This window comes from Aphis gossypii, chromosome 2, assembly GCF_020184175.1.
Source record: "Aphis gossypii isolate Hap1 chromosome 2, ASM2018417v2, whole genome shotgun sequence".
NCBI lineage: Eukaryota > Metazoa > Arthropoda > Insecta > Hemiptera > Aphididae > Aphis > Aphis gossypii.
Genome location: NC_065531.1, coordinates 87,500,220 through 87,525,477, shown reverse-complemented (window position 1 = coordinate 87,525,477; position 25,258 = coordinate 87,500,220). Strand labels below are relative to the sequence as shown.

Below are 25,258 nucleotides of genomic sequence, written 5' to 3'. Positions count from 1 at the left end.
ATAATATTATTATTTTATGTACCTACGTAAGTTATAATTTATTTATATTCGGTATTTAAGAAGTTAACTTTTTTTTCATTTAAAATGTAATAAATACAGTAACTAAATATGGTATGGAGGAAGGAGTTAGAAGTTAGGAGTTATGGATTGAAACGTCGCCTCGCCCACGTCTCAATCGTAATTTTATTTTTATTTTATAATAATATAACAGATAAATAAGAAATTTAAGCATTTAATTTATTTAATATCATGTAGAAAACAAGTATGGCATAAACTATCTATATTATTATAATTTACAATAGTTGATTTATATTTATTTGATTTTAATATTTCTAGAATTTTCAGAATTTTTAAATTTCAAAACATAAAATACTGTAAATCTGAATTTATATAGAAAACAAATATTAAACTCTATCTAAAAAAAGCCTCTTTCTAGAGTCTTGTTATTGTATATTTTACTTCTAAAATCATTGAGATTATCATATTAGATTTATGAGGTATTTGAATTGTTTAAATGTCTTATTTTTTTATGTGTATATAGAAGTCCTATAATCATTTAATCAATTCACTTAATAACTTTAAATTTAATGACGTTTATTTTAAGTAGAAATTAGCATACGACATATTATTCTGCATAAAAGCACTACCGTAGTACCATCATTGGTGCTACGAAAAAAACCTCTTCAATAAAACTAGGTTTTTTACCCCATTACTTATCCTTTTTGGGTTTGCATGACGGGTAGACAGATATTTCGATTAAACAGTTTGAGAGAATGACCTTCTCGGTCCCTTGGTATTTCAAAAAAAAACCTCTTTAGTAAAACAATCTTTGTTATTCTATTCCAGTGCTTAAAATGTATATGTATTTCAAAAACTAACATATCCACATAAACATGAACATTTTGTTTAAATTTTTATTTAATTAAGTATAAACATATTTATAAAATATTGCTAACAAATATTATGTATGTGTGTTGTGTGTGGTTGGAAGGGGAGGGTTAAATTTGTTTGATTGAAGATAAAATTATCTTAACTGCTCAAATGTTACTAAAAAACCTAATAAATTTATCATATCTTTATATAAATCTTATAAAATGTATTAATAAATCTTTTATATTTAATGGAAAAATTATTATTACTGATAAATGATAACTTATATTGATGTAAAATTAAATTAAGTTAATTATTTAGCTTAGAGGTTTGATTAGGGTCATGTCCTATCATTATTACTTATGCATCTTTCCATCCATACTAACGGATCTTTATATTTAATTATGAATGGCTTAGGTAGCTAACCTAACTATAAGTTCATAAATAAAAAATAAAAAAAAATAATTAACATCAATTTCTAACTTAATACTTATGTGCACATAAATAAATATAATAAAAATAAAAAATTTTCCAAGTAAAAACAATGCATTGAATTTATAGAAAATTAATATTTTAACGGACTAAATTTATGTTAGGTACCTTTATTAAACAATTATATTATTTAATATGTACTTAATAAAAATTCTATTCCAAAACAAAAAAAAATTTAATCGTTTAATTATATAATCAACTGCCCTAAAATAATATTGTATATAGATATAAACGTAGTACTTTAAAATAATACATGTTAAAAGTTATGTTAATTTCTAATTACACAAAAGTGAGATTTTTAATTATAAAATTGTTAAGATAAAAAGTTATAATAATTAATTTACAGTTTAACAGCTTAAGTATAAATATTTGTTCAACATATACATTTTTACCTCAATTTAAATTGAATCCAATAAAATTAAGAACTTTATACCTGATATTTTAAATATAGTACATTTTCTCTTATACTTAGAAGATTTACACAATATTAATAAAAAATAAAACTTAGATTTGAATTGCATTTATATGTACTATATGCCTCAGAATATGTTACGAATAATTAATAAAATATTGATAAAATGCACGCTACCAATAGTATCAAGTATATTGTTATGATGTATACATTAAAATAATGAACCTTAATAACTAATTAGGTAAACCTTGAATTGATAGAAATGAAAAATATATTTAAGTTAACTACATTTATAGTAACTAATTTTTAGGTTGGAATCTCATATTTAATCAAGACAACACAAGACTTAATCCAGACAAATTGTTTGATTTTGTGAAATTGACTTTGTTCCTGTGGTTATGAAAAGTAATTTTTTGTGATCATTGACGTAAATTAAAAGTGTTAATTTAAATAACAATTTTAACAATATAACAATAATCCATTACTAGTAATAAAAGAAGAATGTTTATGAAGCTAACATTCAGTCTGACCATATAACAATTCGAATAATATATAATATATATATATATATATATAATTAAAGTCTTTGTGCACTTTATATTTGGAACGCAAACCATTAAAGCCTATTAAGAAACTGTTTACCAAGGTTTATAGCCATTCGTAGACTTGTTCCCTGTCATCCACACGCTTTATCGTTTTGACAAATTTCTTTACACTCGGTAGTTTTTATAATGTTAACTTCACTTTTATTTTCTGCTCCTTGTCATTCATATAAATTAAAAATATAAGCAATTTCTTAGAAATGTGCTTGCTTTATCACCTTATTTCTTAATATCTATAGAATACAAATAAGTAGGTAGTATATACATTTTATTTTTAAATTAAATTACTGAAAAAAAATTGAGCAGTTGCAATATTAAAGTTATATTTATAAAAGTATATTATTATGTACATTAAAAAAAAGTAAAAAAAAAATAAAATCATAACAGTTTAGTTTTCTTTGAAATATATATTTTACATCCTAACATACTTTTGATACCTTTTACTCTTTTTATTTACAATTAGTACCTATGTTGTCCAATGAAAAATAATAAAATAATAATTATTAAAATTAAACAATTAATGTTATCAACTTATTAAAAAAAAAAAAAAAAAAAAAAAAAGCAATGTGTCAAAGCTTGTCTTTTAATGTATATTATTAGTAAAAATAAATCATCAAATCCTTACTTGGTTTAGTAATAATACCATTTTAAATTTGTTATGTTTATTTAAACATGATTAAGCGATATCATAACTCATAAGTCATAATCTAATTCGAAAAGGATAGTTTCGTTGATTTATAATTTACTTAACTTTTATAACTTTACATTATTCATTACTGATGATCAGACAACTTTTAGTAGGTAGGTATTTTATAATATATACTTTATATTTTAATATATATACATACATATTATACACATTAGAAGTTATTATGTATTAAGGCAGGCTTACATTGTATGTTGGTTGCCCCGGAAAATTATTACCCTTTCACCCTTTTCACCCTTCCTGCGTCTGTTTAAGGGTTATTTTCACTTTCTTTTGTCCAAAGTTAACGGCGTTTTACACACGTTTTAATCGATTTGCCCCCTCCCCACATAAATATTATAATAAATAATCCATATGTGATACATATTATATTTGGTATATTCTACGCACATTACAGCACTATAGCAAATTGGTAGAAAATTAGTTTTTTCGATTTTTCTTTTTTACAATCGCATTAATTATAATAAATTGTATTTTAACGATATCAAAATAAGGATCTTTAAATTTCTGTCCCACATAAATGTTCGTATTCCTTAAAATTTCTCCGGAAACCATTCTTCTTTAATGTTCCCTTTTACTCTACTCCGTAACAATTAGTCACTAATCATTCTATGTACAAAATGTTGTCCCATACTCATTTTACAAATTTTAGTGTTCAATTTAGTTCTTAACTAGTTGATTTTCTTAAATTAATTTGTGATATATTTAATTTATTGTTATTTTTCATGTATGGGCATAATGTCCTACCAATGTTTAACATTTAAAAAAGTCGGCAAGTGGGTACCGCTCTGCTGTACATTAGGGGGTGGGGTAGACCTCGGACTAGGGTAGATTAAATTTGAATGCAATGATAAGTATCATTGTATACGAAAAACGATTCTGAACGGAGATGATTTGTCAGTCTATAATATATTATAATTAAATATTGTCATATATTCTATTTTGAAACAATATTCCGATTTCATAAAAATTTAAAACTCAAACGCTCAAAACATTTTTCCTATAATGACTCTTAAAATTTTCTCTATAGCTTTTTGAAGCAAAACTTATGGAAAATCTTGTATTAAATTTTCTACTCTTAGCTACCTATACAAACAATTTTATGAATTTTGAACTACAAAATAATTTGCAAATATTCATGATTTTGACGAATTTTCGTCAAAATTTGAACTTCAAATGCTAATAAAAAAAAATTGTGCCTATGTATTCTTATAATTTTTTAATCACTATAATAATAACTTATGAGGATTTTTGTATTAATTTTCAAGTATTTTGATAGGGCCAAAAAGATTTTATCGACACATAAAAAAACAATTTTCAGAAAAATTGAAAATTTCAGTTGTCTATAAGTAGCTCAAAAAAAGTCAAAATTTTTTGAAAATTAAATCACGTAAAGAAAACGCGAATCTTAATAACTGGTAAAATTTTCAAGTATCTACGACTTATACTTTTTGAATAATAACAAATATTTAAAATCGTTTGAGGATAAATCGTTATCGTTACGCTATTTCGTTAAAATTTAAAATTCAAACGCACTTAAAATTTTTCCTATAATGATGCTTCGAGTTTTCTCTAGATACTTGAAGGTAAACTTATGGAAAACTTAGTGTTGTATTTTTAATCCTTAGTTATAAACACAAAAAATTTTATGATTTTTCAACTTCAAATAATTTGCAAATATTCATAATTTTGACGAATTTTCGTCAAAATTTGAACTTCAAATGCTAATAAAAAAAAATTGTGCCTATGTATTCTTATAATTTTTTAATCACTATAAGAATAATATATGAGGAACTTTGTATAAAATTTTCAAGTATTTTGATAGGGCCAAAAAAATTTTATCGACCCTTCAAAAAAATTTTTCAGAAAAATTGAAAATTTCAGTTGTCTATAAATAGCTCAAAAAAACTCAAAATATTTTGAAAATTAAATCAAGTAAATAAAATGCCAATCTAAATAACTGGTAAAATTTTCAAGTATCTACGACTTATACTTTTTGAATTATAACAAATATCAAAAATCGTTTGAGGCTAAACCGTTATTTAACGCGGTTTTGTAAAAATTTAAATTTCAAACACTCATAAAAATTTTTTGTCTGAATCCGGTAGAGTTTTTTTACAGATATTTGAAGAAAAATGTATGGAGAACCTTGTACCAAATTTTCAAAACTTAGTTATAAAAGAAAAAAATTTTATGATTTTTCAACTTCAAAATTACTTGCAAATTTTCGCGTTTTCGACAGATTTCGTAAAAATTTGAACTATAAACTCTTATAAAAAAAAATTGTGACTAACGATTTTTAATTTTTTTTAGCTACAATAAAAACAACTCATAAGGAACCTTGTATTAAATTTTCAAAACTTTTTGGTCATCCAAAAATTTTTTATCGACACTTTAAAAAAAATTTCTCAAAAAAATCGAAAATTTCAGTGGTATATAAATAACTCAAAAAAAGTCAAAATTTTTTGAAAATTTAACTATATACAGATACCACTGACATTAACATTGGTGAAAATTTCAAGTATTTTCAGTGATTATTTTTGAATTACAACCATAAAAAAAAATCGATTTGGTCGAAAACTGGTTTTGCGTAAAAATTGCCGTTTTTCCGTCATTTTTTTTTTGTTTTTCTCGATTTTTTTGAAAACTGTTGGAAAATGTTAACTTTTTACCTCTATAATGCACCAAGGATATTCACTTTTACATCGGAAACCACCCCCATTGTTTGAAATTGGAGCATTATTTCGACTAGTTATGCTGTACACAGACACAAAAAAAAAAAAAAAACAAAAAAAAAAAAAAAAAACAAAAAAAAAACATACATCATTGTAAAATCAATACATTCTTCACTCCGTTCAGAATCTAAAAATTGCTTGTTAAGGAGTATCTAATAATATTAATAATTTATTTATTTATTAATATTTAAGGTACTGGGCCCTTTAAACAATAGTGCATAACACATTTATGTATAGGTACACATGTACAATAACAAGAAAGAATACTAATTTTACAACGATTTATAACGACACTTTATAATTGAATAACAATAATAGATAATTATTAGTTTTATGCATTTGAAAAAAATTACTTTTAAATACCTATTTTAGATAAAAAAAAAATATATATAAAATAATTACAAAACCAATATACCAATATATCTCTCTCCGTTTCTCAGAAACTAACACTATTAAACGCCTTAGTTTATATTAGAATTAGAATCTCTATCAAATCGTTCTTTAGTTTCTATAGTTTTCAAAAAAAAAAAAAAAATCCATTAATGTAATTATTTTTATAATAAATCACAGTGATAAATGAATTTAAATGAATTTAAATCAAAATCTTGTTCTTGAAACACTTATCAATTTTTATTATATCATACAAATTATTATAATAGTACATTTATTCCAAATTTCAATAATTTTAGTTTCTGTTTAAATACTATTTATTTTATTTTTTATTTTTTAATGTCACGTTTTGTTAACTTTTATTTTATTTTTGTTAGTTTGATTTAACAGTATGTCCAAACTGATGTGAAAATCAGCCTTATAAATAAAACAAGTCACACCTCGCCTATACATTGTTACAATATTATGTTTTATTTATTTTTAGTTCTAGAATTTTTTTTTGTCAGGTATTGACTTTTTCCAAGAATACGCACTCAAAATATTCTTGTATACTTAAATACAAATAAACAAAGTTGACAAATGGTGTTAATTCTTTTTAAAACTTAACTTTAACCATATTTCCTTATTTTATATATCTTTTAAAAATAAATAACTGCTGCCAAAGATTTATTCTTATCTCCACATACTTCTGTGAACTTAATAATACATTTCTTAAAGCATATGATACATATTCGTAGATATCCGTATGATATTCATATAGGTATTATGTTTTACTTTAGATGAAAATTTATATTATTATTTGATAATATAATACGTAGTCTCTTTGGGTATAATGTTTTTTATTTTATTTCACCGCCATCCACTAACGTCTCATTTTTTCCCCATTAAAAAATATTTCCTGTTCAGTAAATATACTTTAACAATGTATTCATGTACGGTTTTTTTTTTATTTTACAGAGTCTGTCATACTATAATGGCGTCCGAATTCACTAGTTTTATGGCTGCCATGCTTTTTGCTATTCACCCCATACATACAGAGGCCGTAAGTATTATTCAGTTATTTATATTTATTATAAGCTATATAAAATCGCGTGTTTATTTTGGGGTATTAACACCGTAAATATTTTTATAATGAATAAAACCTAAAAGAAATTTAATCATTGAATACCATGACATTTTCATAAACTACGTCTTCATGACACGTATAAAAAAAAATGTAATATAAAATGTTGTCTAATTAAATTGAATATGATATGCATATACGACATATATGTACAACTTGGATCACCGTGCATTTATTTTTGAATACATAAATGTAACATATGTTTTATAATGTGTTATTAATAAAATACATTTTATTTTTACTCATCATTTTTTTATATTTTATTTTGTTCTCAAAAACAATTTATTATTATACTCGTATTTTTATTAAATAAATAATAACTTGATTTGAATAAAAATTATGAGTTATATTAAATACTAAATATAGATACTATAATATGTATTAAACGGTTTATTATTCATATCTGTCAATAAAAAAAAACATATTTAAGTAGATTGTCCGGATTTCTTGATTTGGATAAGCATATAGAAACCATTTAATGAGCGTCTATGGTTAAAGCTAAAAATATTTTTAAAAAAAGTCATAATAATTTTGAACAAATTGAATTTGTAAATACTTCTTAATTCAAACAAAAGAGAAATAGTATTATACTCAATAATTTAATTTTATATTATTATTGAAGGTATAAAATAATGTTTAGTGAATTTCGTTATTTCTGTTTACAAATGGCTGCATGAAATGCCACGTAATAGAACAAACATTCATCTAAAGGGAGTTGATTTGCATAATACAACGTATATTAGGTAGAGACGCTGCAAGCGATTTGAGCATTAATAGGCTTGCGCCTTCACTAGTTGCGTGTCGAGGGTCTCGGTTTAAAAAAAAAACGTTAAGAGGGAGTATACTGTTTTAATATTATTTTTATTAGTCTTTCGCATAATAACACCCTATAATAGTATAGGAGTTGAGAAACCAAGAATAATATTGATCGGGCGACCTATAACCTTCCGTCTCTCATTTGCTGTATGTTAATAGAACTATACAGAATTTGAAGATCTCGTAAGTTTATAGAGTTTGTGTTACCATAACACAGTAGACCAAAATTTCCATCAACTAAATCGTGTACGTGCTTGGTCCGTAAATATCAAACATCAATTCATCGTTCAATATATAGTACCTATTTTTGATATTGCAGTTAATGACAAACTGTTCTTTGCTAATTTTTACGGTCACTATTCTATGATAGATGAATCCAATATACTCGTATTTATGTTTGTAAAATTCCTGAACAATGAGTTTTAAATGTATCGCATTATCGATATTAAATTTATCTTTGTTCGCAGTTCATTCATAATACAGCAAATATTTTCAAATAAATTATACGTATTATTCACTCTTAAATTTTGTACAATTGTGTAAACGTTCATTTGTATGGACGTATGTACGTGAAATAAGCTTCATTAGAATAAAATGTATACATATATATTTAACTTGATAAAATTAATTTGCATTAGCTCACTGCCATTGTAGCAATATCATTGACAAACCTTACGTCTAAGCAAGTCTTGTTACCTTCAGTCATGCAATTTATTCGTTAAACAAAAAACTCAAATCTGATAAAATATAATTTAAAATTATTAAGGTTTTTAAAATGCCAATATAAACGTATAAAGTATAGAATAATTTGTGATGATGTGTATGGGTTTTAAATTTAAATCCATCTTTAATGCGCAGCATGAATTTCCCTTATAAACTCAATGTGATAATTTTATAAAAAATCGTTTAAATATTTAAAATATTATATGATTATTTTAACTTTACATTATTTATGTAGCCTATATATATATATATTGAATTTATGATTATAGTAAATTAAAACAAATGTTTTTGACAGTTACATATCGCTTGACGTCTAAATATGAAAGCGACATATTTTAAGACCAGTTAGTATATGTAACTTTAGACTTTTATAGTAATTTAAAGTTTAATATCAAACCATTGATGGACAGTAATTAATTTTTTTTTTACTTTTTTGCTGTCTTAAAGTTTTGCAGTTACACGCTATCATTCTGCTATGTGAGAAAAAGTTCTGCACACAACTTTCTCTCTACTCTGTTTTGCTGAAAAATAGTTTGAAAACTACAAAGTTCTGTAATCGGTAACTTAACAAATCCGTATTCTTGAAAAAATGAAGATGCAGAAAACACAATATAAGTGTATTTAAGTGAGAACAAATAAATAATTAACAACTGAGTAAAGATAAAAGATGAATTTTACCCTTCTCGATGAAGAGATTAATTGGTCTGACCCCCCACAGGTGTAATTGAGTTGTTAGTTGCGAAAAACGAGTGCTCTACAAATACAACCCAAGCGTCGAATGACTAATGAATAATATATAAATGCCGAATGAAATGTCGTTTGTTCAGAAGTCCTCAGGGATTCTTTTCAAGGACATGCAGAAAAAATCCTGTGACCCATTTATAGTATAATTAAATAAACACAGAAAATAGAGGTTTTTATAAGTCTTTATCTGTGCCAAATTCTCAGTTATTTGAATATTTAAAAGAAAAACTTCATTGTCGCTTTTAGAAAATTATGTGTTCGTTTTTTTCTATTACTTCTATATATTTATATTATATATATATATATGCATGTATAATTGACGATGAGTATCTTTATTACATGTATTTGCTTTGTACATAATCAAATCAAATTTACAATAACTTAAGTATTTTTGGGTGTTTTGTTACCGCGTGTCACTTATCATTGTTTACCTATTCTGGAAATGAAAAATACAAACATAAATCGATATTTTTGAATTTTTTAAGGATTTTCAAATATATATGATTGACATTACAAAGGTAAAGTCAAAGACTCAATGAACCTTTTGTACATTTATTTATGTTTGTTTTCAAGGCCTTGGCATGCATTTGACTGGGTAAAACACACATGCTATAAATCATCAGGGGCATCTGACAATAGGTGTGGTTTAGTCTACCGATTTGCTTTCACTGTTATTGCATATCTATACTCCTAAGCGAAATAAATTTTAATTATATTACCGTAAAACGTAAAATCGGTAAGCGAGAGAGTGAGAGAGAGAAATATATATTTTATTTCAATGTGTATTATTGTAACGTACCAACGGGGTAATTCTAAATTAATATCTGGCAGTGAAATGTCCCCTGGCGAGTGGGTCAATTAAATCTGAGTCTGTAATACCCGTTGAGACTTCCTATTCGTAAAACGATAATATTTGACATTTACATAACAATCAAATAGTGTTACCATATTATTATCGTCATTTTTTTGTTTTTTTGCTTCTAGTAACATTTCCAATTTCTTTGATTGATCTCCAAATTAAGTAAATTGAATAATTTAGTTAGTTAATTACTTAATTTACGATATAGTATTAAATAATTTTGATTTAAAATATTATAGTATTTACTATTTGAATAAAATATCAAGCATAAAAAAGAAATTATTGAGATTTATGTACAAAAACATATTTATTGTTTCTAATAATTATTCTCAAATATTATATTTATTCCAAGCAATGAGTACTATTTTTAATTGCATAACCTCTATGTCATATTTATTATTTATTTACAAAATGTATGGTTGCTTTTTACAAATAATATATTGTTATACAAATATTTTCACCTTTTGAAATTAAATATGATAAAGTATAAAAAAAACTTTGAAATATTAAGAATTTTATGTTTCTAAGTTTCATTTACACAAACGTTATTTTAGAGACAGAAAAAGAATGTCATACTTTTTTATATTCATATCCCGTTTATATTTAAACTTAAATATTTCCAACTATTACATCAACTTTGAATCAACCATAAAATACTTAAGTTATGTTAAATTTTTAAATTAAAACAATCCTAAACAATAATTTCGTGTTTGTACTATGCTTAGTAAAATCATGATATTATAAAAAGCAACCCTATTAAATAGGTCAGCTAGTAGTTTAGCATAACAATTACAGACATGTTATTAAATTTTAGAAGATTATAATTCTGCTTTGTTCTTCTGATTATGAGATGAGAAAGGATGATTTTAACTAATTGTCATTTAACATGCACTGTTGGGTCATTAGCAAACGACCGGACAATATAGTGAACAATATAAAGGACAGTCGAATTAGAATAGTTACAGTAAGAAAATGTTTTATAAATATCCAAAATATGAATTTAACATAAAAATATTAAATTGACTTATTTTCAACACTTAAACACTAAATTTAAATACCATTTTCTAAAAATCACTTTCTTTTAATATAATGATTGAATCTACAATTATATTACTTGAAAATTCTTATAAATTTAATGTAAGTATTATATTTTATTTATGTTTTAGGTCACTGGTGTAGTGGGACGAGCAGAAACGCTATCGTCAGTGTTTTACTTATCTGCATATCTACTCTATACCGAAGCAACCAAAAGAAAAAAATACTCCGGTAAATAATTATGTTCTTATGATATTTTTCTAAACTAGAAAAAATTAAAAAATATAATAAAACATAATTACTTACTTAAGGTTATTTATTATTATTACCTTTCAGGATGGAAGCCTCTAACACTTTCTGTGGTCTGCTTGAGCGTTGCTATGCTATGTAAAGAACAAGGGATCACAATAGCTGGAGTTTGTGCTCTTTATGAAGTTTTCGTCGCACAAAAGGTAAAATTGGTTCATAAATATTTTAATAATGCGCTTTACTAGACTATGGGCATAGATTTACTACTGACAAGTTTAGTCAATAATTATTGAATTATATTAGCAAAAATTAATTGTAATTATAGTTTTAAAGTTTTTTCAAGCATTTGTAAGATAAAAATATAAGTACTGATTAATTTAATAAAATATGTTATTAAACTTAATTATACATTTTTTTACAAATGTAATAGTTTTCAACTGTTTATAATATCTAAAACATAATAAAATTTAATAATATACTCGTATTCTATCAAAACAATATTAGAATTTGAAATAGAAATTACTCTAACTGTATTCAGTTATTTCTCAGTAAATGTATTTTCTATTAGCATAGTTTTCGTGATTGTATTCTAAGGAATTCTAACAAATCTTCTCAGTCTTATCACATTCCATAAGAATAACAATTAAATATATTATTTATAATACAACTGTATTATTCACCAACATAGGCGCAGCTAGAAATAAATTGCAATGAGTGCTAAAACTAAATATAACTCATCAATCTACCATCAATGCATTATATAAGAGCATCGTGCATGCATTTTTTTCTAAGAATTAAAATGTTAGCCATAATTGTAACATTAGTTTTTCACGTCTACAGAGGAATAAGCATAAAATATATTATATACTACAATATCTGACCTTGTTTGCTTAACCTTTTTTTTCAAATATAACATTAATTCTTGTCGGATTAATTCTTACTCTCTGAATTTCATATTTTGCTATGTCGAGGTATACCTCTTTTACATTATTCATAATAGAAAAAAATCTACAAGAACCTTTGTAAATAAAGATTTTTTTATCATCAAACCTTTTTGCTAATATTATATTTATAGTTGACTTCATTTTCTTACTATGATTAACCGTTTAGTAAAGAAGTTATTGGTTTTATAAATAAGTAATATTTTACAAGGTTTTTTTATTTTGCATTTATTCTATTGCCATGATGACTGATGAGTTTAAAAATTCGGTTCTATCCATTCAATGTGTGTTATTTTAAACAAAATATTTTATTAATTACAATTTCAAAATCCAACGTTGTTTTGTTGATTAATAATATTTTAGTATTATTTCCTTTGTTTTATACGTATTAATTTATTTAATAATTTTAAAAAATAAATGTTTTTCGTGCGCATATTAACAAATTAATTATATAATGTTAAATTATATAAAATATTACTTACTACACATTTCCTATCAAACATTATTAAAACCTGTTTATTATTTTAATTTTTGGTATACCTAAAATATAGTCATGAAATATTATACTATTACCATTCTACCTTGCATATTCTGGTTACTTCATATCATAACGGAATAAGCGCTTTGATGGATTCTATTTGTCGTTATTGCGCAACGAAGGATGAGTTGAGAATAAATCGAATTAACTCACTTCACTCGCGTTCAAGACAATGTTATTAATCCGGACATAAATCCTGCGGTATTAATGAAATTGCTTATATGCATTTCAAGCAGGCAATAAATTTGTCATCAAGTGTTTAGTATTGTTATTCAAAAATTATCTCGAAAATTATTAAATAAACTTAACCAAAAATATATTTATAGAAAAACTGGCAGTTAAGAGACCAAAAATATAATTATATTAATACCTACCTAGCTAACAAAGTATAAAATGGAAGATATTTTGTATCAAAAAGTTTTATTCTATTTTTAGTAATTTGACTTTTATACACGTGATATTGTTTTGAATCATTTTTAATGGAACTCGACAATAATCTAATTCGCTTGTACATTTTCAAATATTTTTAATGGCTCTGAATCTAAATTTATTTTAATTATTGGTTTTGAGGGTTCTTGAGTACTTATAAAATTTCTTTTAGAAACTATTTTACATTTTACCACATGTGTACAATGTGCATACATATAATTTATAAACTTAAGAATTATCGCTTAGTAATTTAGTTAATTTTTACAATATAATTATATTTCAGTACTACTTATTTTTTTTCAATTTAAATCAGTTCCCTGACATGTGTTTCTTTTACATAATTATAAATAGTTTATACGTCTTATTGTAAATAAATTCTATAATTTCTAAAATCATATTATTAAAAGTTTTAATTTTTCCCTGAGTCTTGCAATGTATTTTCAATTGATTTTTGCAATTCTTAGTACACGATTCCGTTAAATCTTTGATCGTAAAAAACCATAGTCACAATGGTTACGATTGAAATTTATGTAGGACCAAAAAACTTTTAACATCCCTCCCCTAAAAAAAAACCATTATTATATTGGATATTACGCCATTAAATCTTTTTTTCCTCTTTTTTACTGTTGTCCAACAATAGGAGAACACAAGGATAAACTCATGTGTGTGTGTACATACAACAACAATAAAAACCCTATGGTGACCCTCGACCGAAAGATCGATTTCACTGGCCTTCTAAGTATGTTAAAAAATAAATGAAAACCATATTTAATGATAAACCATATTTATTCTAATATTTTTTTTTCTAAAATTAGAAAATGCATGGTTTTTTGAGTTTGTTGTAAACAATTGCATTTAAATATTTCTATGTTCCGGGATGTCACTGAGATAAATTATTAAGCTTGTGCTTAGTTTCTCGTTCCATATCTAGTATTTCCGTAGAATTTATAAGCTATTAACAGGAAATAATATATACCTACGTGGGCTGAAATTTGTGTTAACAATGTTTTCACTTGACGTCTATAACAAACAATTATTCTTCATACACAACGAAACGTGAATGATATTATTACAGTTGTTAGGAATTTTACACTAATGGTCCCTATATATGCATAAATGTCCATTCTTACCAAATCAGTTTTATACTTAATGACACATGGATTAAATATATATTTTTCCATAAAATTATTATTTATTTAGAATTAAAACAAATATTTATTTGTATATAAGTACTATTACTTCATAACTATTATCATAATATGTAAAGTTTATTTTTTAATATAATATATTTTATTCTAATTCAATAATAGTGTAACATTTAAAATAAATAATAATATATTATATTGAGATGATGCAATTCTGTAAAGTTAATTATGTATATTGCAAGTAAATGATATGAAAACTAATAAATATTAAAATTAAAGTGAAAATATTTTAATATATTTACTTACATTATAAAACGACAAACTGAATATTTAATTGCAATTTGAATATTTGAAACATTTATATATTATATGTATAATACAAATAATAAATACTTACATTAAATTACTTGTAAACCTTTTATAACAAATATAATATAAATATTTATATATTCCTGTTCTGTAACATCTTTGAGTTCAAAAATCTTCATTAATAATTAAAAAAAAAGTTATACGAACTTATAGGTTGTATAAAAATTGATTTTATTATTAAAAAAATTTTTCAAACTTTCTTTGTATTATCGTGTATTACTAAATATTTACTATTGCAGAATAATATTTTATTAGTTATTTATAATATATAATTATTAAAAAAAATGTATACATATATATTTTATTTTTTATTTAAAAGCTCGTAACAATATCATTTTTTATGATTTATTTTATAGTATGATTATACGTAATGAGAATATTAACTAAAAAAAACTGTCTGTGATAAACATTAGTATATCCCATGAGAATTATATAAAGCTTATAATTATCAAATTTATCTATGAAAAGGCTTACTATCAAATCATGTAAAATAATAACTTTATCGCCAATAATTGAGTTTAAAAAATAAACTACAACCTTGTTAATATTATAATACATAAATTATTGAGTTTGTTTTTATAAAGAATTTGTCTTAACTAATACCAACTCCACTGCTGTTTTGATTATGTATTATGTGATATTGGAAGCCAATTTGAACGACTTGGTTCTATTCTGTATAGTAGCATGTACTTAAACAAACATTATACTGGCTAACGGGACACACCGGTATAAACGTTTGCGTGTTTGGAACTAGTCAAGGCTACAAAGATGGAGAGTTGATTATAGAAGCTCGTCGTTTCTGTGTAGGCATTAAGGTTAATTTTTCACTTTTATGGACGACGAGGAAAAGTTTTTTTTCCTTTTGTACTACAGCCACGAACACCACTGCTGTCTATCTGTGGGTGTTTAAATTTTAAGCCTTCCATTCCGCCTGCGTCGTACACAGCACTTCCCTGTTCTGCGCTACCTCCACCACCGTTGGCAAATTATATTTATTATTCACAACGGTGATATATACGAATACGGTACATACTTTCACAATACGAAGTAGTGGCGGTGAAAAGCACACGAGTTAATTACGAAAGTAAAACGACACGACTAACAACAATAAGCCTTGTGCCCTGCGCTCCGTTTCGTCCTTCATGTGCTTAGTCGTCGCTGCCGTTTTTCAGGTGGAAGATTACGAAAGCGTGTACAATTTTATCGTGTAGCATGTCTACCATTCGGTACATATGACACCATTTTTCCTAAAAATTGAAAAGTTTTTACAGTCAAGTGGTGGACCTCAGCTGCATCGTCGTTCTTTCGAGACAATAAAATTCTATTTACATTCCTCCACGCCGCGACTGCTGCCACTTGAGCCCGTTAATTGGAAACAAGCGCTTTCTACTGTAAACATAACCCGTGCATTGAATAATTCACCGTCGCGGCGCCCTGTATACACTCTACTTCGCTCTCGGACGTTTCAGGGTTGGTCGAGCACACCCTTGTAATGGCCAATCTAACCCGGGGTTTATACCCTTTAGCCCGCCGCCCTCGCACGGAGCCGATAATCTGACGGTGGAGAGCATTTCGATTTCCTCGGTGAAAAAAAGAACGGTGCGGCCAACGCCCTCTCACCACTCCCTCCGTACTCATCTTTGTACCTATCATGGTTATACGAAATATTATAGAAGCGAGGAGTCGTCATCGACGACGTGGTGAGGGGGAGAGTCGTGCAAAAACCTATTTCCCGATGAAATATTATTATGCCCATTGAAAAAACACGATGCCGTCACGTGTATTAAACACCAGGTGATACAACAGAGTTCAGAGAAATCCAACTTGGCGGCGGTGCTGGTGCTCTGTACCATTGCGCGTGTTTAATGGTATTTTTGTTCCCGGAGAAAGATTTTTTTTTTTAACACGTATATCATATCTGCAGTTACTATTATTTTTATAAATTGTTCACTTTAAAACTACGCATTACTAAAATGTAATATTAATACGTTATTGTTATTCATATAATGTGTGAAATTTCAGACATTGCAATTAAATACTATTTTGCCACGATTATATTTAATAAAAATAAACTTATTTAGATCTATACATGACAAAACGTTAACACCTCTTCAGTTCTAGACACTAATTACAATTTTCTTTTTCTTTTTAACTCAATAAAAATCCATAGACTTATCAGTTAAAATTGTCTAATCTAATCAATAGCACTGATGTAAGAATTGATGAGTGTTAATATTGTATTCAATGTCTATACAATGTGATGTTATATTTTATAAGCATATCATAAAAAAATAAAATATTCAATTTTTTACTTGGTTATTTATTTTTATTATTGTGTTTTATGCACTTTTGAAATTCTAAACTGAGATTTTATTATTTATTTTTTAGTTTTTAATTTTTTATTATTCTGTTTGAATAGAAACAATAAGTATATTACAAAATTATTAATATTAATATTGTTGACAATATCAAACTCGTGTAATTACAATTCTAAACTATAGTATATTAGTTTATTTTAAAATATTAGGTATACCAATTTTCTATCCTTCTATTGATTCAAGCATAATTATTAGTTTAGCTTTACTAAATATTGAACCACAATATAGTCACTGTTACTACCACATGCTGATTTTCCCATATACATATTTTACAAACTTTATTTACTATTCAATTTTTAAACTTATCAAAGAGATACAGAACAGTTTTTTACTTTATACCTTCTATCTGGTTTATTTCTTGTTTATCTGTTAATAAATAAATCATTTTAAAAATTATTTCAACTTGTAAACAAATATTTATATGTATCTTGTATGATCAAAATATTTAATTATTTTCTTTCCGTCATATTTTGTGGGTTTTTTTTTTAATTTTAAGTTTTTTAAATTTAAAACTTGGAATATTTCCATAAGTTTTGAATAAAAACTTAGTATTTTATATTCCTCAAAGTATGATAAATTTATTCTTTCATCTGAAATTCCGATGTTTTCGTTTGAAATTTATCTTTATAAAATATATATTTATAGTGTGTTAAAAAAAATCTAATACATTTTAAAATAAATGTTATAACTTTATTAGATCCTTTGATTACAAATGTTTAAAAGTAGTTAAAATATTTTTGATTAAATTAATCCATAGGTGATCATATCTTTTACAAAGTATTATTATCAATTTAATAACTGTGGTAATTTTGTATAAATAAAATAAATTTTTGTTTTTAAAATAGTACATATTATTTCGATTGACAAATTAATAACTAAATATCAAATAATATTTAGAGAAAACTGTTGAACAAGAAATACGTGATTTGCAATTTCATAATATGTAGATAACATAATAATATGTGTAGTGTATAATGTATATATATTTATTTTGAAGGGTTAATAATTGTGCTGCCCGCCAAATAACGCTTGTGGGGGGTGCACGTGATCAGTGTACGTCCTTTTTTATTTTATTTTCAAATAATACATATATTATACGAAATATACGTAATCGGTATTACAAATAATATAAGCTACACACTATGAGATAAATAAATATTTCAGACATATAGTTGTTTGTTTATATTTTTTCTTTAATTTTTTTATAAATCATGATGCAACGCATTAGAGTGACAACGAAAAACTCGTCAATATTCCGACGTCTTTATACTGGATGGTTGAATCGCGTATAGCTCACCGATGATATAAATTCACCGCAACCCTTAGTCAGTTGTACCATGAAACTTCGCCAAACAAAACCCACTATTCCCTACTGTCAAAGTTTGCATACCTTACAGAAATATATCTAGGTACCCGCAAAAGCGTCGGACCGTTGCGTATTTCATTAGCTACGGCTTCAGAAAGGAGGGGGAGACAAAGGGTAAGCTGCTGTCTAGAATAATATTGCGCCCGCGAGGCCGGAGTTTCGTCGGTCATTAAGTAAAACACACATTCAGATAAGTTATCCATCGGGGAATGGGTTGCATGTTTGTAGTCAATTATTATGTTTTATGTTTATTTATACCAAAGAAACAGCTAACCTTGAATTCAGATATACTACGAATAAATAAATATGCAAAACAGAAAAATACACCTAATCAATGATCAAACACATGTAGATAATCGAATAGACTGCAATTAGTTTTGAAATTAAATCATCGTCATTATCCATGCTCGACGTGTTCGTGTTAAAACAAAATGCGAAACTGTGCCCCCGACAGGTTTTATACGTGAATATGTCTGTACAGAATACGAAGGACCGAAAATACTGACATATGATAAGCACGTTCCTTCGATTGTCATCATCTAATTTACTTGGGTACGCCCTAAACTAAATAAACTTATCTTCTATGTCAATCGTCCCGTCATATAGAGCAGTTAGGTATTTTGTTTTCTATAAACATTCCGTCTGCGTATATATTATAAGAAGCGCAAGTTGGTAGAATTGTACAGTTTTTTTTTACATATTTAAATGGATTTTTAATGTTATCTGGTTAGGTTAAAATAGGTTATAAGTTTAAAAAACTAATCTTTTTACTACTAATTTTACATAATATGTGTATAATGTATTTGAATTAGATGGATCTTTGAAGTATAGCTATGTTTGTTTCGTATTATTCAGTTTTGTTATTTTGCAGTATATATTTTTTTCTCAGTATGGTATTGTGACTTATAATTTGATTTTAAGTAGATAATAGTATGTAATAAGTCATTAATATTTGTATATGAAACACAATAAAATATTAAGTTAACTATAATGAAAGGGCTCACTTGTAATTTAAAGCCGATATAAATGCCCTATACATCTATAATATGTTTATAGTCGTAATAATATAAAATAATTATTATACATGGGTGATTCATTTAAATATACTCGTAGATATTTAATGTAATGTTTATTTGACATTATAGAGCCACTTAAAATTGAATTTAATGAAAACCAAATAATCGTCATTAAAACAAGTCAAAATAAGCAATTGCTAGTTTACTTATAAGTAGTAAATAAAACGGAAAAGTTCATTTACACTATGAACACGAGAAGGTATTTAATGAATTAGTCGAATAGGAGAGTTTTCCGTTGAAAAGCTAGAAATTATCCATGGGTACAACCCTCTTTGAGGTCGCTCAAATGCTACAAAAGTAACTTTCGTATACCACGAAGAGTTCATCACTAAGAAGTTTCAAGATAGGTTACAACTAGTAATATCGAAATCTAAAGTCAAAGACCAAAATCTAATTTGCATACAAAACACTCACAATAACACAACACAAAACTAAATTAAAAATACATCGAACTACAACATTAAAGAACTAAGAGGTTTATTTAAAATAAAAATTAAATTTTTAACAATAGTGCCAACATATCATAAGTAATGGTGCAAAACTTAACAATAAATAAACAAAACATAGGTACAAATCTCAATTATTAGCTATGAACGTAATTTACAACTAAAAAATAGTGTACCAATAAATCCTTTATTATTTTACATTTTTCTGTTTTAAACATAATAATACATTGATATGTTTTTAATATATTTTTATGGTATAAAATGATAGAAATTTATAATAATTTTTAATGAAATCGACCTAAACAATCAAACTAAATAATTGATAATTAATATTGGACACTAAGTATATTAATTCAAAAATATGTATAAAAAGTTCATGTCAAAAACGTTGAAATTATAATATTATTTTTGATGGATAGTAATATTTAATTAAATAATAATCATATTATGATATGATCAATATTTTCAAGTAAAACATAATGCAAAAATAAAATACTTTTTTGTATTAATATTTATTACATTTTATTTAATTTAAATGCTAGTACTGATTCATTATTGGTTAAAATATATCAGCTATAATATTTTAAGTACACATATCAGGTACACATTTTTCGGCCGAATTGCACTTTTCTAATATTTTTTTTTTCAACTGTGCTAGTTGTTCTGTTTAGTTTTTAACTAGTTTCGCGTATTCACTAAGTTCTTTTAATTTCGAATCTAATTTCCTATCGAATATATTTGTATCGTAATCATGCTTTTTAACCTGTGCTGTTATCATCTCTGTCGTTGAATCTGTCGTCTCTTTGATTCTTTTCAGTTCTTGTTGTAGCATTTCTTTCGTTGAATCCAGCTGTTTAATCGTCTCGTTTTGATCTTTTATCTGGCATTTAAGCTTTGTATTTTCTATTTGTGCATCACAACGTTTTGAATTAGTCAATTTGAGATTTGAAGCAATTGACTTAAGTTTAACTCTAATAGTTCTCCAATTTCCTCGTCTAATCTACATTTCTCTTTACAATGCTCCTCTTTAAGTAAATTAAGTTCTTCCTTTAATTTTATCGTTTTGTTTTTTTGCTTCAACTCTTCAGCTTCTTCATCTTTTAATTTCAATTTGAGTTTACATAATTTGGCCGATTTTTTATTAACTTTACAACTTATTCAGTTTTCTTAGCCTGCAACATCTTGGAAATATTTTCATTTTTCGTTTTTAATTCACATATTTTAGACTGTAAACTCTCATAACGGTCTTGCTCAATCAGTTCAGTGATCTGTGTTATTTTTTCAGCCACAGCATTATGAGTGCATATTATGTCTTATTCTGTATCTTGCAATTTCGTTTGTGCTAATTGTTTCTTATCTTTTAACTTATTTGTGACCTCAATAGCTTCTGAAAGTTGTCTTTCTAGTATAATTTTATTCTCCAATAGAGTCGAGGTTGATATTATCCAAATTGTTTATTTTAATCTGTAGCTTTTCTAGTTTATTAAGTATTTGCTCGTTTTCAAACTGTAAACAATTATTTTCTTCTTGTAAACCTATCAATTTTCCTTCTTGTATATTATATTTACAACTCAATTCTTTGGTTTCATATATTAATTCGCTTAACACGTTTGATTTTTCTATTTTAATAGAATCTAATTTTGTCTGACCTTTTGTGATCTCAGATTTAAGATAATCTCTTTCAGCAATAGTCACAAACCTGATCCTCGAGTTCATCTATATAGTTTTCTGTTTCTTTTATTGTATTTTCGATTTGCTCTACATTATTCATAATAAAATTACTTTAAATTTCAAAAATGTTTCAACTAAATATTATTTTAATGATATTCTATTTTTACTAAACCAATTATTAAAGTTGCTAGTTACAATAACTTACGATTAATATATAATTAATATTTGTATCTAATGAAATTGAAGAATTTCATAAGCCAATATTTTTTTTTTCAACCGTGCTAGTTGTTCTGTTTAGTTTTTAACTAGTTTCGCGTATTCACTAAGTTCTTTTAATTTCGAATCTAATTTCCTATCGAATATATTTGTATCGTAATCATGCTTTTTAACCTGTGCTGTTATCATCTCTGTCGTTGAATCTGTCGTCTCTTTGATTCTTTTCAGTTCTTGTTGTAGCATTTCTTTCGTTGAATCCAGCTGTTTAATCGTCTCGTTTTGATCTTTTATCTGGCATTTAAGCTTTGTATTTTCTATTTGTGCATCACAACGTTTTGAATTAGTCAATTTGAGATTTGAAGCAATTGACTTAAGTTTAACTCTAATAGTTCTCCAATTTCCTCGTCTAATCTACATTTCTCTTTACAATGCTCCTCTTTAAGTAAATTAAGTTCTTCCTTTAATTTTATCGTTTTGTTTTTTTGCTTCAACTCTTCAGCTTCTTCATCTTTTAATTTCAATTTGAGTTTACATAATTTGGCCGATTTTTTATTAACTTTACAACTTATTCAGTTTTCTTAGCCTGCAACATCTTGGAAATATTTTCATTTTTCGTTTTTAATTCACATATTTTAGACTGTAAACTCTCATAACGGTCTTGCTCAATCAGTTCAGTGATCTGTGTTATTTTTTCAGCCACAGCATTATGAGTGCATATTATGTCTTATTCTGTATCTTGCAATTTCGTTTGTGCTAATTGTTTCTTATCTTTTAACTTATTTGTGACCTCAATAGCTTCTGAAAGTTGTCTTTCTAGTATAATTTTATTCTCCAATAGAGTCGAGGTTGATATTATCCAAATTGTTTATTTTAATCTGTAGCTTTTCTAGTTTATTAAGTATTTGCTCGTTTTCAAACTGTAAACAATTATTTTCTTCTTGTAAACCTATCAATTTTCCTTCTTGTATATTATATTTACAACTCAATTCTTTGGTTTCATATATTAATTCACTTAACACGTTTGATTTTTCTATTTTAATAGAATCTAATTTTGTCTGACCTTTTGTGATCTCAGATTTAAGATAATCTCTTTCAGCAATAGTCACAAACCTGATCCTCGAGTTCATCTATATAGTTTTCTGTTTCTTTTATTGTATTTTCGATTTGCTCTACATTATTCATAATAAAATTACTTTAAATTTCAAAAATGTTTCAACTAAATATTATTTTAATGATATTCTATTTTTACTAAACCAATTATTAAAGTTGCTAGTTACAATAACTTACGATTAATATATAATTAATATTTGTATCTAATGAAATTGAAGAATTTCATAAGCCAATATTTTTTTTCAAGTAAATTAAAATGCAAAAAAACATTTTTCTAAGATAGTATTCATGTATAACTGTTTTATACCGTGCTCATATTCCTCTTATCTTTTCTAATTCTAAAATAAAGTTAGTATATAAATTATACACTCGTATGTTTTTTGTGTGTAAAAAAATTTATTTATTATATAAATATCATATTATTTATATTATTTGAAGCAAAAAAAAAGAAATTTAACTTTTTGAACCTTAATTATTTAAAATATATTATTTACATACCCAGTTACTTCACTCACAAAAAAAAAAAGAATACTTGAACTTTATGCAAACAATATTCTTCAAATTTTCCGATATCATGAAAAATAAATTATGTTTACCAATCATACAATTACATATAACTGATCCTAAAAATTAATAGAAAACGAAAGTCTAGTATGTAAGTTTATAAATTATGTTCGTATAATGAACAAATAATGATATAGCATACATGTTTAGAAATAATTGAAATATTTATTAATACAATCGCATTTAAAAACATAATAAAATCGTCTACGTTTATTCACAATCATTTGTAGATACTCGTATGTTCAATGAACCTCTTCTACTCCATATCTCGAACAATGCCCCAGAGAATAGTAGCTTCATACGGCACGGTATCAATTGATAACTTCATTAAGTTGTATTTTGATAGAACCAGAATGAGATGCAATAAACAGTTGACACAATGCAAAATGGTTGTTTATTTAGGTATTTCAACCATGGGTTCTATTTTGTAAGAGTAACATGCTTGACAGTGTAAAACACGAAATTGAAGTGTTTTATCCTTTTGTTAAAGAAATAATTAGGTGAATCATAATAATGTTAACTGCAAATAGTTGTACAACTTAAAGGAAATCATACATATTATTTATATCGACCAAACTGATTCGAGTTAACTTTGATTTAGTCGTTAATAATATTATTAAAAACTAAGCGTTATCTTTAGGTATTTTAATAAACCCGAGTAACATTTTTAGCATTACAATTATTGAGCACGCTCTAATTTTTTGTATCATATTCTATTATTTTATAAATTTATAACATTAATGTATAAATAACTCTTCGTGAACAAGTGCATTATCCATATCTAGTGTTAGAATAATAATAATATAATATACTAATACTATAATTATATACTATAAAATACTATAACTATATTATAATAGTTTGTCATTTTATGTTTATTTATTTCATTTATGTAATAAGGTCTAGCTATATATACATATTAGTTATTACATTTCGTAATACTTTGGAACCAATGTTTTACAAATGTTAACATATACTTTTAAATTTTAGTTATAACTTAGATAATACATTTTTTTTTAATAACTGCAAGCAAAAAAATATTTAGTAGGGCCGTAATTTTCTTGAATACGAGTATATAAACAAAAATAATTAAGTAACTTTAAATACGACTAAATTACTGACTACTAGTTACAGTACATTAATTAATTTACTCATCTCTAATTGAATATCAAAAGTATTTAATATAAATATATATATCTTACAGTTTCACATTTAGTTTTGAACTCAACCATACAAGTTTTTTGAGTTTGAGA

At 25.5% G+C, this 25,258-nt stretch overlaps 1 protein-coding gene across 2 annotated transcripts in view; it reads left to right on the top strand.

Moving 5' to 3' along the window:
* The window catches only part of LOC114119220 (protein O-mannosyl-transferase Tmtc3), a 50,901-nt gene that overhangs the window by 8,339 nt on the left and 17,304 nt on the right, over positions 1-25,258 (top strand). For both annotated transcript variants that reach the window (XM_027980720.2, XM_050199409.1), the window contains exons 4-6: positions 7,165-7,249; positions 11,639-11,738; positions 11,844-11,959. In XM_027980720.2, the coding sequence (XP_027836521.2) occupies positions 7,165-7,249; positions 11,639-11,738; positions 11,844-11,959 (301 nt within the window). The remainder of the gene's footprint in view (positions 1-7,164; positions 7,250-11,638; positions 11,739-11,843; positions 11,960-25,258) is intronic.